General features: G+C 43.8%; 1 protein-coding gene across 22 annotated transcripts in view; it reads right to left on the bottom strand.

The window, feature by feature from the left end:
* FAM118B (family with sequence similarity 118 member B) overlaps window positions 1-16,333 on the bottom strand; it is a 139,782-nt gene that overhangs the window by 44,522 nt on the left and 78,927 nt on the right. For 6 of the 22 annotated variants that reach the window (XM_077457791.1, XM_077457801.1, XM_077457806.1 and 3 more), the window contains one exon: window positions 6,752-6,841. In XM_077457791.1, coding sequence (XP_077313917.1) covers window positions 6,752-6,828 — 77 coding nt within the window. In that variant the 5' untranslated portion in view covers window positions 6,829-6,841. Of the gene's footprint in view, window positions 1-6,751; window positions 6,842-7,402; window positions 7,567-7,635; window positions 7,672-7,767; window positions 7,828-15,925; window positions 16,138-16,333 lie in introns of those variants that run through there. The other 16 variants (XM_077457789.1, XM_077457813.1, XM_077457800.1 and 13 more) reach the window with 10 other exon arrangements.

Genomic DNA, 16,333 nt, shown 5'->3' with positions numbered 1-16,333 from the left:
TACTGGCTTGTCAAAACAACAAATGCAGTGAGGTGCCGGAGACAACATCCGCAGAGCAATACAACTCACACACACACAGCCAAATCTCACTCCAACCTGGCTATGCTACTGTCCCTCTACATCTGTAAGGCCTCCAAAAACATTTCATGGGATTAGATAATCTATACAGCACAATGGTGGGGAGACTCCATTCTTTGTTTATCTGCCTTTTACGCCCAACCCACTGATATCCTTGAAGTATGCCGGTTTCGCCTCCAACACATTCCTGGTCCATCGGAATACGAAAAAGGGCAGTCCTCCCTCTCCCCCATCCTTTCTGATCTTGGGCATAAAATCTCTAGCTGGGACCCTTCAAGCTCATACAGAAGTTTTGGGGATGAAACTGGCGGGTGAGCCTCACAAGTTGATGCGCTTTCCTGACATATTGATGTTAGTTTCCTCCCCTCATACCACTTTGCCTAACCTGTTCAAGGTTTTATCCAAGCTTTGGCTCCTATCACATCTACAGTCAGGTCCATAAATATTGAGACATCAACAAAATTCGAATCTTTTTGGCTCTATACACCACTACAATGGATTTGAAATATAAAAAACAAGATGTGCTTTAACTGCAGACTTTCAGCTTTAATGTGAGGATATTTACAGGTGAATGGTGTAGGAATTACAACAGTTTGTATATGTGAACCCCACTTTTTAAAGGGGACCAAAAGTAATGGGAAAATTTGCTGCTCAGCTGTTCCATGGCCAGGTGTGTTTTATTCCCTCATTATCCCATTTACAATTTGCAATCTGTTGCTGTCAACTCTCAATATGAGATCCAAAGAGCTGTCACTATCAGTGAAGCAAGCCAACATTAAGCTGAAAAAAAAAAAAAACAAACCCATCAGAGAGATGGCAAAAACATTAGGTGTGGCCAAATCAACTGTCTGGAACATCTTTAAAAAGAAAACGCACCGATGAGCTCAGCAACACCTAAAGACCCAGAAGACAACGGAAAACAACCGTGGTGGATGACCGAATAATTCTTTCCCTGGTGAAGAAAACACCCTTTACAACAGTTGGCCAGATCAAGAACACTCTCCAGAAGGTAGGTGTATGCATTTCAAAGTTAACAATCAAGAGTGTGAGTGAATACAGAAGGTTCACCACAAGATGTAAACCATTGGTGAGCCTCAAAAACAGGAAGGCCAGATTAGAGTTTGCCAAACAACATCTAATAACGTCTTCACAGTTCTGGAACAACATCCTATGGACAGATGAGACCAAGATCAACTTGTACCAGAGTGATGGGAAGAGTATGGAGAAGAAAAGGAACTGCTCATGATCCAAAGCATACCACCTCATCAGTGAAGCATGGTGGTGGTAGTGTCATGGCGTGGCTGCCAATGGAACTGGTTCTCTTGTATTTATTGATGTGACTGCTGACAAAAGCAGCAGGATGAATTCTAAAGTGTTTTGGGCAATATCTGCTCATATTCAGCAACATACTTCAGAACTCATTGGACGGAGCTTCATAGTGCAGATGGACAATGACCCGAAGCATACTGCGAAAGCAACCAAAGAGTTTAAGTGAAAGAAGTGGAATTTTATGCAATGGCCAAGTCAATCACCTGACCTGAATCCAATTGAGCATGCATTTCACTTGCTGAAGACAAAACTTAAGGGAAAATGCCCCAAGAACAAGCAAGAACTGAAGACAGTTGCAGTAGAGGCCTGGCAGAGCATCACCGGGGATGAAACCCAGCATCTGGTGATGTCTATGCGTTCCAGACTTCAGGCTGTAATTGACTGCAAAGGATTTGCAACCAAGTATTAAAAAGTGAAAGTTTGATGGATGATTGTTAAATCAGTCCCATTACTTCTGGTCCCTTAAAAAGTGGGAGGCGCATATACAAACTGTTGTAATTCCTACAATGTTCACCTGATTTGGATGTAAACACCCTCAAATTAAAGCTGAAAGTCTGCAGTTAAAGCACATCTTGTTTGTTTCATTTCAAATCCATTGTGGTGGTGTATAGAGCCAAATAGATTAGAATTGTGTCGATGTCCCAATATTTATGGACCTGACTGTAGAAGTCAATTAGGCTAAATCCAATTCCCTGAACCTCTCATTGTCAGAGGAGCAACTGAGCAGGTTTAAAAACGAACTATGCAAACAAAACCAAAGAAATTCCTGGCTCAACTTACCGACCAGCTTGCTAACCAACCGAATTGTCCTGTCTAACAGTATGTGTTAAAAACAGGGGTTTAGTTTGCACACATTTGCAAATACATGTGTAAGCTACAGAGGCCCTTCAAGGCAACCCAGTATACAAACTCATTGCCCTGGATGGGATTAAATCCTTTCAATTCCTGCAAGAGCATTGACAACTGCTGGCTAATGAGTCCTAGTATATCTAAAGCTAGATACACACACACACACTATACAATTTTCTATAGATTTTTTTTCCTTCAAATTTACCAAAACCATAGAATGAGAGTTCAAACCTTAAGAGTTTTGTATGCAATCAGGCAGGCACCTGCACTAGATTGTTTTGGTAAATCTAAAGGAAATCAGACAAAAGTTGTACAGTGTGTATGGGGTCTATCTCAACTATCATGTTTGTAGCCTGCTTTGATGCCACCCAAACACCTAACTCCTTCAGAAAATCATCGCTGAAAAGACCCCCATTCGAGAGGCCTAGTCATGGATCTTTTCACCTCTCTGACTAACTAGCTAGGCTCTGGCCCATCCTCTTCTATGGTGAAATGGGCCACGGTCTAGGCCCAAACCCCAAGCACGCCACCTGGGCTAAGATTTGGCTTGCCTCCTCCAAATGCTTCCAGAATATATCTTCGCCCAAGAAAGCGTTTACAAAATTACTTTTTCTGTGGTATATGACCTGGATTGCATGCCTAGGTTTACCAACCAGTATCCCCCATGTGCTTTTGTGGCTGTAGTTATGCACTGTATTCCATGTTTGGTGGTCCTTCTCCAAGGCAACTCTGTTTTGGACACGGTCTACACCATGATCAGATCAGTCCTTAATTATCTCTTTAACCCGCAACTCCTGGGAAGCCCTATTGCATGAGCCAATCCCATCATTGACTGGGAATCAGAGAAAGTTTGTGTTCCTGGCCACCCAGCAAACTTTGGCTTGGAAACAACCATTTCTCAATTTTAACGAAGTATGACATAGGCTTATGGGCACAACGGGACATGAGAAGTTCACCCCCATTTATGCCAAATTACTTAAAGGGTTACTAAACCCAGGACCCTGCAATCACTATATGTGGATCTCCCACAGTACACAGAACAAGGAAATGCAATTATTTTAGTAAATCTAAACCCCTCACCGTATATAGCAGTCCTTTGACTACTAGCAATGTCTGGCCAAGCACTGGTTAAAGCTTGCAGGAGTTTTCATTCTCCTCTGACTGTACTGTGATGTTGCATGACCCCTGACTTTGTCTGGACAGTGCAGATTGGCCCTCAAACACGTCTCTCGCAATACACACCAAACTGAGCATGTGCAGAGTGCCTCCTAGGGCTCTGTTCTATGAGTAGATGAATTGGGGACAGTAAAAGGGGAGGAACAGAAGAGACAGGATCAAACAGACTTTTTACATAATGTGGAGGATTAACCCCTTAGGTTCCACAGTGAATGTAACAAGCATGCTGTATTGCATATACCGACTGATTTTACTGTTGTGGGTTTAGTAACACTTTAAAATATGAGATCCTTGGATCACTTATAAAACTCAGGTGAACATATACAGAACCTTGCTTTCAGTGTGACCAAGTTCAGCATTTGACTGGCAATGCAACGTGGCTGGACCATGTGAAAAACTTCCCTCCCTCCTATCCTCACATTCTCTTGCTCCCAGGCAAGCTCCCCTTTCAGTTCTTCTCACTCTTTATCTTGTCCATCTAAATGTACCCCACTTTTCTTTTCACTTCTTTCTCCCTATTTTGAGGTTTTCGCAAATGTTCATGGATTCCCCTCCTTTTTATTTCTTTGCATATTAAGCTGATGGTTATCAATTACAAAGAACAACCTTCACTGACTGGTGCACCACCCTGACCTTTTCAGTTATGATCTCCATGTGCGTTTGGTGGTAATTCAGAACAGTCACTGGTATATACTACTGTGAAGTCTCTTATGAAGTGCTTCTTCCCTTGCTGTACTATCTGCACTATTTCACTGTGCCTTTGCCCGCTGTTCACTCTTTTTTTTATTTTTTTATTGTTAAACTTGAAAAGCCAATCAAATTCTTTTTAAAACGAAATAACAAATGCAAAACATTTAAAGGCTGGATGAAAGGGTCAGTGTGCCAAGACACTTTTTACTAGTTAAATAGAACATTTTAATAGTGGTCTCTTCATCTCATGAAGTGAGCTGTATGACCCTTTGAGCTTTTCTTGGAGGTGCACACAATCTAATAAAAGCCATTTTCACCTCATTTACCAACATAAAAGAGCATTTCTCTGCCTGATCTCACCAGGATGAGGGAGTCAGCAGACCGGGAAAGGGCGATGGTCCTAAGCTAGCAGAACAATAATGGAAACATCCTAGAGCTATGATGGGTGGGACAAGCATTCCTGACTTGTATACTTCGAGGATTAACCCCTGCATTGCTCAAGGACTGTTGGTGGGATGGAGATCTGGGTTAAAATGTATGGCAACTCCAAAAATCCTTTTGAAATTATAAAAGGGCCCCAGAATGTTTAGCTTGGAATACCTCTTTACTTCAACTGGTGGGGTTCTGATCAGATAACTTCTGCCCATCAGCAGGAGGGTGGGATTGAACAGAACCACAAGTATTGTGGAAGATCAGAATAATACGAGAACGGTCACATAATAAATCTAAGGTCATACAAGTGTGCTTTCTGAAGGTAATACCTACTGCTTTAAGGGACCCTGTCATTTCACAAACCTTTGTGATTTGGCTCTGTTGGAAGCAACTATTCCCCCTCTTCATCTTACACATAATACCTTATCCTAGTCCCCGAGCTTTTGACACAGAACCTTAGTTATTAAAAACATTTATATAGTGTACCATCATATCCTATGGTTCTGCACAAAGTTAAAGTTGAAGTTTAACCTGCTTATATTTTGCATTCCCTGCTTCCCCTTTCCATCCTTCATCAACATGTTAATAATAAAACCTTCATTACATATTTTTAGTTCAGACACAGCAACATCAGTTGGTTTCTATGCTTCTCTATGCTGTGCAGGCAGATCATGGTTGGTGGCAGGGGCCAGCAAGGAGCTGTACATAGCAAGCAATGGGAGGAATTTATTTTACGCAAATATCAAAATCCTTTGATGGGTGGAGATCGGCTTGAAGGAGTGGGCATTCCTAGGTAACACTCACATGTGATGGTAAACCTCTATAAATTGAAAGAATTTAAATCCAATGAAAGAAAGAGGCGGACCAGGGACAGTCAGGCTGGGGAAAATGAGCTAGATGATGCTGGATGTCCTGAAGCCAGAAAGTCATGCAGGCTCTACCGACTTGCTGCTGCTGCTTCCAATGCAAAATTGTGAGAAGTGTACAGTGTGTGGTGAAGTCAGAGTAGGCAATTTCAGTAGAAGGAAGTAGGGGCAAGAAAGGTTTTATATCTGTCTTTTTTCTGTGCTGGCCATGTCACACGGGGGAGATTTTTCTGGTCACCTTGTCCTGGTAAAGCCAGAGGAAATTCGGGTACATCTCCACAAAGTGAGGGGGATTCCCATGTTGCACAGCGGTCATTGGAATGGGTGTTCCCATCGGACGATTATAACTTACATTTTGGATTTCCCATCACTTTTTATTTTGGTGAAAATATTTATTAGAACAAAGAGTGAATCACCCCAGCAGGGACACAACAATTATAATTTAATGGTTGAACTGGATGGACTTGTGTCTTTTTTCAACCTGACTAAATATGTAATTTAACTGAGGGTCTAAGGCCGGCCATACATGGAGCAAATTTCTTTAAAAAAAAACCACACACACACACACACACACACACACACACACTCGATTCCCCCATCAACATAGACAATGTTGATGAGGGAATCCTTCCTGGTGGGCCATTGCCTTCTCCTGGCGTTGAGAGGGCAGAGGAAGCGGTTCCCGCTGGGAGAAGACGGCGATTAGTGCCAGAGGCTATAGCAGCCGCCAGCAATAATCGCAGGTAAAACTCGGCATGCTGGTTGTACCCAAGTTGATTGATTAATCAGCTTGGTACATTCAGCCTGCCCATACACGGTTTGAATGTCTGAGATTGGAACAGTGTATGGCCTGCCAAATTCTTCTATAAGCTATAATAAAATAAATAAAACATAGCCTTTAAATTCACTTTTTAGCAATACAAACAAGACAATAAAGAGAATACAAATGCATTTACTGAATGTTCTATCCTCATCTCCCCCTCTTGAGTTTGTATTCTGCATTATTAGATTACATAATGTACAAACTACATAACACGCTGGCACTTTACAATTTACATAACAGCTGCTTCCACCAAGCGTCTAATCACAGCATGACAACGTTCTTATAAATATGTCAGTTTAAACGCATCATCAGCAGAATATATAGGTTACTGTTGTTGACATTCTTCTCTCACCTGCTTTCTCATCCTGCGAGTCTTCCTCTGACCTTGAGGGAGTCCTCTGTTCCCTCAAGGAAGATGATTACATCACATAGGAGGGAGACAGGAACGGGGGATCTGGGTTCACTTCCCCTAGGGCTCCCATTACAGGGCATTAAATAAAACAAATACCTGGGTTTCTTGGCTGGGGGGATTCCGTCCTCTAGTAGCGACAATCTCTCAGATTTCAAACCTGGCGCAGAAGCCATCTAATTGCGGGGGCTAAAAAAAAAAAAAATAGATAAAAAACAAAACAATGTAAATAAAACTGAAGAATCGCACTCACAATAATCAATTCTGTCCAACGTTTTAAGCCTCTACAAAGGGGGTGGGAAAACAGTTTTACAGATGCTGAGGCACTAAGTGTACCAGCAAGTCAGCTGCAACAGCTAGACAGTCGCACAGTACCTGGGCTCTCATCCAATTTGCCCCATTGTGCCTTTGCCTGCTGATGGATCTTCCAGCATCTGTTCCCTTTCTTAGGTGTCCCATAGTGCCTGCGCCCACTCTGTTGGGTCCCAGTATCTGTGCCCTTTCTGATGTATCACATAGTGCCTATGCCTTCTACAATGTGTCCCACAGTGTCTGTGCCCTGCCTGCTGTGTCCCAGTGCTTGTGCCCTCTCCATGATGTCCCATAGAGCCTGTGGCTCACTCAATGTGCCCGCTCTTAAAGGTCCCATGGGACCAGTGCCCTATCTGATGGGTCTCCTAGTGCTCGTGCCCTCTCTGATGGGTCTCCTAGTGCTCGTGCCCTCTCTGATGTGCCAGTCACTCTACAGACCTCCTGCCAAGCTGTAAGTCTGTCTGGTTCCCTCTAGTATCCAGGAGGGAAGATCTGATGCCACTTGATAAGAAAGGATGTCAGGAATCGCCGCTATTTTATTGTGTCAAATCCCAGCTCGCCGCAGAGTAATAAATCCCAAACAGCCAAAAACCTTTCTCTGGGATTAAACCTGAACATTAATGAATCTGGGCTGGACGAGACTGCAATTTCAAGAGAGCAGCGAGACTGACCAGAATGGGCCAGACGTCGCCATGGCAGCACAGACGGGAGTCGGGGAGGCGACAACTCTGAGCTAGGAGGAAAAAGTGCACATAAGTGGCATTCTTGTGTCAGCAAGACAGCCAGTCGCTGCCAGTGTTTACCTTGCTGTGACTGGTGGCTTCCTCCTCCTCACTGAGCGTCCTCACTGCATGTGGTCTCTGCTGGAATACAAAGCTGCACGATAAACTCTGCTTTATCTCCAGACAGCACATTTCTAGATTATGCTATTACAGAGCACTGCTAAAAGGTCACAAAGTACAGACTATCTATTCAACTTAGATAACTAGTTGGCTAAGGTAGAACCCTTCTCACTCGTCCCTGTCCCCATCACTATCTAAAGCTGGCCACACAAATTACAACCAAATTGTACAATCTCTATACAATCCTTTAGATCTACCAGAAACGATGCATTGCAAAGACGTATGTTTCACATCTAAGCATGCTGGCCCATGTAGCTATCAGCAGATTTAGGGCTTGTTTACACTAGTGTTATCCCTCTGAAGAGTGATATGTGGTCACTCTGAAAAGCAATCTTTAACAGGGAGCAAGGAGCAGATTCCAGCTATTTACCTCCAAAAAGTCCACACCATCATGCCACAAACATGTTGCACATGTGCCAGTTCTGGCATGTCCCCATTGACTTCAATGGGTCACGTTCAGCGAGTGATAGCAGGGACGTGTGGTGAGGTCAGTGGCTGGTGAGGCCCTAGCTAGTATCGGAGCCAGATACACACAGTCTACATACGCCACAATCGTTAGAGCGAGAGCAATAATTCTAGCACTAGACCTCCTCCAACTCTAAACATGTAACTTGTAAAGAATTTTAAAGCGTCTTTTTTTAAGTACCGAAGTTTGGTGCCATTTCACGAGTGTGCTCAATTTTAAAGCATGACATGTTAGGTATCCATTTGGCACAACATCATCTTTCACATCATACAAAAATCAGGCTAACTTTAGTGCCCGCCGAACTAGGACCCTCAAAGCTCGATCTATGTTTTTTTTATGTTCATGGCATGTCAGGCTCTGCCTCACCTGCCTCCCCTGACTGCACGTACCTGGGTGAGGTCTACACCCCCACCTGGTTGCTTTAGCGGTTTGGGGGGGTTGCTTACGGTGAGACCCCCTTTTACTCAAATGGGTTTGCCTGGTGGTACTGGTGCTGAACATAACGGGGGTTTAATTCTTGCCGCAGCATGTGTACAGGTTGGTCTCGCTGCATTTGGTGATACACTCAACTGCATGTTTATAATGCCCCCCCTCACCCCAAGTAAGTAAGCCTAATAATCCAAATAAACCATGAATACCATTAGAAGAATACACTTGTTCTGGGTCATGACTGATGGCAATGGTTCTAAAGTATTCAAATAAAGACAGCTTTGTACACTTACACAGGATGTGCTGATGTTTGCAAAAGGGATCTTTGCAATTGTAACTCTTGGGAGGATGCTGGAGAATTTATGGTGGGGTGAGCTAACCTTGTTTAAATTTCAAAGCAAAGCCAAACAATCAAGAGGTTTATTCATGAAGAAGATACATATTGACTGGAATCACATGCAGCCTTGACGCGTTCCGCGTTATGCATGCTTAATCATAAGCCTCATGATTAAGCACGCAAAATAGAAAACCCATCAAGGATACATTTAATTATAGTCTGTGGGTAGCTTCTGTTCTAAGAAAAAAAAAAAAACTTCAATGCATACCTACCAATAAGGATGAGCTCAGGCGTGTTCGCAAGTTCACGTGCCCGCGCCCACCAGGAAACAGACACTCCGCAGCACTAAACACAGGCAGTGAGACATTTACCGATCCACGGCTGCACAGCTCGGAAAAGGTCTCACTGTCTGCGATTAGCGCTGCAGAGTGTCAGCTTCCTGGCGGGCGCAGGCACGTGGACTTGCAAACATGCCTGAGCTCATCCTTACCTACCAAGTTTTTGCGATGGGAACAAGGGAAACACATTAGCAAGAGTAGAAATGTAGGCATAGGACACACCCCGTCGCTCCCACTTAAAAAGGGCAATATTATTGTACTTCTGTTGCAGAAAAGATAAAGCGTTTTCTAGCATTTTAGGACAGCTTTACCTGTCCAGCTTCAGCTTGCTCCATTGAAAATTTCATGACTTCCTGGTACGTAGATTTGGGACATGAAAACTGTTAAGAAGCAATTCACTAGCCAGTGTCTTTGTCCACTCCCCCCTATGTACTTGTACAAAACTGACCATACACTCCGATTGTAGTATATCCTTTAGCCCTAGTTAACACTGAATGCAGGTTAGAAATAGTTCAGCTGAACTGGCACAATTTCTAACCGGCAACGCAGTCCAGCTTTTGACAGACAACAGAGCAGGTTCATGCACAGAGGTCCATTCAAATCACCCCCGAAGTGGCCAAAAGTAGTACAGGAACTAGTTTTGTGAATCAGTGCAGTGCCGCAAAGTCAACACCGCACCGTTTCGGATGGTGCCATTGCCAGCAATAGCCACCAATTTGGCATGCAATTTGACATGTCAAATCGCATTCCAAATCAGCCCAATGTGAACATGGGCTTCAATTTATCAAAGCTATATAACAGAAGGACATGCCTATCTAGCCAATCATTCTGTTTCCAGATAGGCATGGCCTTGCACTCCATAGTTGATGGCATCACTAAAAGGAGATAAAGGAGATGTACAGATTGTATAGTGCAGCGTTTATAAACTCCAGTCCTCATGGCGCCCCAACAGGCCATGTTTTCAGGATTTCCCTCAGGTGAAACAGCTGTGGTAATTACAAAGGCAGTGAAACTGATCAAATCACCTGTGAAAAATAATGGAAAGCCTGAAAAAACATTACCTGTTGGTGTGCCTTGAGGACTGGAGATGAGAAAACACTGGTATAGTGTATGGTGAGCTCTACAGACTTTTCCCGTTTTCAATACTACAACCTACATGTGAGTACAGGGATTGGTGGGATCAATTTAATTGAGGAGAACAGGTGCAGGGTGTGTGCTAATGAGGTGAGCAGGTGAATTACTTCCAGGGTCTAAGACTCCTTTCACACTCGGCCGTCCTGCAGGCACTATTGCGCTAAAGATAGAGCCTGCAAACCGACCTGAAACAGCCGCTGCTGTGCCTCCAGTGTGAAAGCCCTGAGGGCTTTCACACTGGAGCGTTGTGCTAGCAGGACGGTAAAAAAATAAAAATAAAGTCCTGCTAGTAGCATCTTTGGAGCAGCGAAGGAGCAGTGTGTATACGGCTCCTGCCCATTGAAATCAAGGGGGCACCGCAGCTATATCGCCAGCAAAGCGCCTCTGCAGGGGTGCTTTGCAGGGGTTTTTAACCCTTTCTCAGCTACTTTTCAAAAAGAAAAGAACTACATGTTTAGGACATTCCTTCTCTTGGCACCAGTAAAGTTCTAAACATGCATTTCTTTTCATTTTTAGTAGTATTAAATGGATGAAGTACCTCTACTTTAGCCTATTCCACTTTTTGTTCAAACCTAATTTTCAATCATCTTGGATCTGTGTCCTTTATTAGAATAGCTCCTGGTGATCCAGCTTGATGTTCCTTTTTCAGGCACCTACTGTTATAGGGTAACATTTTGTCCCCGTCTCCCAATTACACATCTGCATTATCACATGGGCTTCTGATGGAGACAAGTGACCATCTCAATACACAAAAACGGCCCAGAAAATCTCCCCTGAGCCCATCGCTGGAGTACATGTAGACATTAAGTGGCTGCAAAGAGACTACAGGAGATCAGTAGAACTGAGATGTGATGCAGGACCAAATAATTTCATAAAAAATAAAATAAAAATAGCAATGGTTTAAGGTTACACTGAGCAAACTAAATGTTATCCAGTTCAGGTTTACATGGAAGGTCAGTTTTGTAGCTACTTAAGTTTACCCAGAATCCAGCGATCCTGCCATGTGCCAGAGGGTGCTTGAAGTGCAATCATAATTACAGTATTAAATACAGTTTAGTCTTACCTGACACCACAAGCCCAGTGCAAACGCACGCTACAGAATGAAACCGGACGCACGCTCTGGTTTACTATGAAATGAGATCACTTGCCAAGTTATTCCTGGCAGGTGTAACTTCACTTTCCCATATTACTGCTGAACTTGTGCAACTCCATTAAAGAGCAACTCCACTTCTGTTGAGAAAAGACATTCCCCCTCTGGGTGATCAACATACATTGCAGGGATTTAACAAACTTTTTTTGCAGATTCCTACCTTTTGTTATTCTGAAGAAATACCTGCGTGTTTCTCCGTGTCTATGTGGGAAGTAAATTTAATGGGATTGATTTTACAATCAATCAGCTGTTGCACCTGCAGCAATGAGGAAAATTGCATCCCTTAAGATGCGATTTCCTCTTAGGAGTATCTCACCAATTATATTTTTGTTGCAGGGGATGCCTGAAATCTGACATATCCAAGACTGCTTTCACACTGGGGTGGAGGGCCCGGTAAAGCGGCACTGACGCGCGCCCTCCCCCGGTAAATCCTGTGCTTTACGGCCACTAGCAGGGCGCTTTTGACCACCACTAGCAGCTGAATAAATGGTTAAAAGCTCTGCTGCCAAAGCACTTTGGCAGTGGTTCCCAGTGATTTCATTATTGTATACACTGTCCCCAAAGATGCTGCTTGCAGGACTTCTAACGTCCTGCAAGCGCACCGCTCCAGTGTGAAAGGACTCAGGGCTCTCACACTGGGGCTGCAGGGGAGGCGTTTTCAGGTGCTATTTTTAGCTCAAAAGCACCTGAAAAAATGCCCCAGTGTGAAAGGGGTCTTAGTGAAGACTTCTGGAGAAAATCTGTGATCCAATCACACAAGCAGAAAATTATGTTTCGGGGGGGGGGGGGGGGGGCTACCAGAAAACCTCCTGGTAGCCATATTGCATTATACAGAAAATTACAGCACTGAAGACTGAAAAGGAAAGATAACCATGTAACCTTTAGTTAAATAACATTCAATTACAATAGGACTTGTGTCGCAATTGTATACACTTTATTATTATTTTTTATTTCCCTTTTTTGTCCCCGACGAAAGTGGAGTAACTCGTTAAGATAAAACGATAAATTTCACATATATTTGCAAGCAAAAAATAAATAAAATAAAAAGCATGTTCAATTTATTTTTAAAGCCTACAAATCAGCAGATTGTGGGTACAAAGTCAGACTCCTGCACAGTCTTCCTCTAGCTTTTTGCCTATATCCCTGTACGGGCTTACTGTTACAAAGCTAGAGGAAGAATGAATGACTATAAGCGTGCTGGGCAGCATGCTTGCAGGCCATTCAAAATATAAAGTATGTCTGCCGAGGTGGAAGGCAGTACTATTCGTTTTTTTTTCCATTCACAGGTCTCCTTGACTGAATAACGTGGCTGTATGGGCGGAGCCCTACAAAGCTGCACTGGTTTCAAAAAAGGTGACAGTGAGGATGTCCACCTGCTGTTAGAGAGGGGAGCTCTGGTGCATAGGAGCATGTTACACTCTACATATGGGTGTGACATAAGGCATGCGCCTAAAGCCCTCATTCACACTGAACATGCCTTTGAAATCGTGCAAGTTCAAAGCCACATTTCAGTCTGACTTCAGGAGTGACTTGAATTACATCTGTGCAGGTTCATGTACAAATGTCTATTGAAATCACCCCCGAAGTCTGAAGAAGTAGTGCAGGAACTACTTTTGAAAATCAGTGCGGTGCCGCACCGATTGGGAAGCTCCTATTGCCGGCAACAGGCTCAGATTTGACCTGTCAAAGCGTTCCAAAGTGAATGGAGGCTAAAGGTGAATGTATCCTTTAAGCAGCAGCTGCCACTTATCTAGCATAAACTATAGGAAAAAAGAAATCAATGAAGGTCAAAAAGACATTTTCTTACCACCAATTTGGCAAACAATGGATTGAAGTGCAAGTCCACTTAAAAGTGATATTTCAGCTACAAGTGAAATGTGGTGGGCTCAGACAACAGATGGCCATTTAAACGTTTTAGAGAAGGCAGATGAGGAGCTCCTGCCATTGTGCCACAAGTACTTGCAGGGTTTGTAGGGTTCCAGGTTTGATTCTCCACAATATAAAAACACAATTTCCAAAAGGAAGAGTGGGATGCCCCTACTAAAGGCCCCTTTCACACTGGGGCAGTAGGTGCATCGGCGGTAAAGCGCTGCTATTTTTAGCGGTGCTTTACCGTTAATTTTGCTGCACTTTACCCCCCCCCCCCCCGCTAGCGGCCGAGAAAGGGTTAAAACCACTCACAAAGCGCTGGTGCGGTGGTATAGCCGCGCTGCCCATGATTTTAATGGCCAGGAGCGGTGGAGGAGCGGTATTACACACTGCTACTAGCAGGACTTTTTTAGCGTCCTGCCAGGGCACCGATCCAGCGTGAAAGCCCTCTGGCTTTCCCATTGGAGACACAGGAGAGACTCTTTCAGGACGCTTTACCTATCTGAAAGGGGTGTAATGGCAGACCCCCCTTTCCCCATATAATCCACTCTGATCTCTGCTCTTTCTGATTACTCATCCGATGTGTATAAACCCTTCCCAAGACATCAATGGATGTGCTGAGCTAGGAGTGACCCAGGTCAAGGATGGAGGGTCTTGTATCTGCTGGAGTGATCATATTGGAGAGCGGATACTGGCTGCAGCAGTTGGCAGGTCTAGGATCTCTAGCCACAAATCAATAGTTGAGGGATAGAAAAAACGGTAAGGGGGTTTTAACCAGGAAAGGGCCAAAGAGTAGGCGTATGAAGAGACCACTTTGGGTGCTACAACAAGAATGGGATGCAACCTTTGCTGCTAAAGTAGTTTATGTAAGGCTGTGAGGGGGGGGGCCCTGCCACAACGTTTAGTTTTGGACTGAACCTTTAAACCATAAAAGTGAAAATAAAAATGCAGCCAGAGGCTGTTCTTACCTGCAGTCCTCAAGTAGCCTAGCAGGTCAGGTTTTCTGCACAGGTGGTTTAATCAGCAACCTCACATCAGTAATTACCACAGCTGGGGGAGGGGGAGAGCTCTCCAAAACAAACTGCTGATACTTGGATAAGGTCTCATGCACACCAGGTGGTGAGCCCCTCTGCATGAGATTCCAATGTTTTTGTCCAAGCAAAAAGGGACCAAATGCACCATCCAGCCCACCTGCCAACAGCATGCAAGACTCCATGGGCTCATTTACACTTGCATTGTTCTCTGAATAGTAAACAGCGAGCCATGTTGGATCACTCTTTAGGCGGTGAGGAGGAGTTATGTTGCCTCCACACCTCTTATTTAACCCTTAAAAAAAAAAAAACTCCTCACACCACCACCATGACCTGAACCGAGGAACACTGTCTGACCTAGTGACTAACATATGAGATTTCTTGCTCTTTTGTACTACACTTACCTATACAAAGATCACTGAGAAAACTAAAACCTGTCACAATAATGCATACCAAGGAGTAGTCTCAGACCAGCATACTAAGAGTGATTGCAATGCCTAAGCAGTATAGGCTGCCAAGACATATGCCAGGTGACAGGGCACAATAGTGAGAAGATAATCTCCAATACATGTGGTGTAATAAAGACAGACATTTGGGTTGATTCACTAAAAACGGGTGCAATATCAGCTCTGCACAGAAACCAAATCAGCTTCCGCTAACACATTGAAGTTAGAAGACGATTTGCTATCATGCACAGCTGCACCAGATTTTGCACTCTCCAGGTTTAGTAAATCAACCCCATTGTATGAGTGGAGGTAAAAGTTTAATACATAGGAGGGTGCAAAGGTAGAATAAATAAGAGGGGTTTAATGTAAAAAGTATAGGAGGGGGTAAGGGTAGAATACATAAAAGTGGGTACACGTGTTATGTATGTAGGAGGGTAAATGCATAACTCTGAAAAGCCCTCACACAACCAGTAGCCATGGCCCTGCTGACTTTTATGGGTCGCATTGAGCAGCAGTAATGCACACTAAACACGAGAGGGGGGATAGTTCTTGCCATGGCTGCAATGCAAAGCATACACTGGCACGTGTACAGCCACATCAATCTGCTTTGTAACATTAAGGGGGGCAGCAAAATTGAAGCTCAATTTTAACTGCCCCGACTGCAGGTGTAAACTAGGCCTATAGGTAGAACATATGTAAAGGAGGTACAGGTATAACAACATATAAAGAAGAGGGGTAAAAGTGCAATTTAAAAGTGTATAAGTAAAGACATGACACATACAAGGAGGTAAAGTTATTCTAACATAATAGGGAGCGAGGGAATAATACACAAGAGAAAAGTAAAAAGTATTGTACATACAGAAGCAGAGAGAATGCTCAGGTGGCCAGTCTGGTTGTCTCGTGGTCTGTGTTCGCTCGGGTTATATGTACAGGGAGAAGGGCCGCCCCCTCCTGCTCAGGTCCATCCAGGAAAAGCGATGTCACTGCTGACTGTAGAATTCAGCTACACGTGTTGTAGCAGCTATGAGGAGTCCGGTATGATCTGTCCAGCACGACTCTCACCTGCCATCACCGGCCCTGCACACTTATTTCCGGATAGGAATGCATTGTACAGCTCCAGGCAGAAGTGTCACTTGTGAGCTGCTGACTGATGAAGAATTCATTTAATTTATTTATGTCAGAATAGCAGAAGAAGCCAAAGCATCTTCAATAGCTATCAATATGATGATGATCACAGCAATTACCACTTGATCTCCAGGAGGTTTTA

Source organism: Lithobates pipiens, unplaced genomic scaffold, assembly GCF_037356315.1.
Source record: "Lithobates pipiens isolate NorthernLeopardFrog02 unplaced genomic scaffold, aLitPip1_a1.2 Scaffold_27, whole genome shotgun sequence".
In the NCBI taxonomy this organism is placed as follows: Eukaryota; Metazoa; Chordata; class Amphibia; order Anura; family Ranidae; genus Lithobates; species Lithobates pipiens.
The sequence above is the reverse complement of the archived record's forward strand: the minus strand, read 5'-3'. Positions and strand labels throughout refer to the sequence as shown.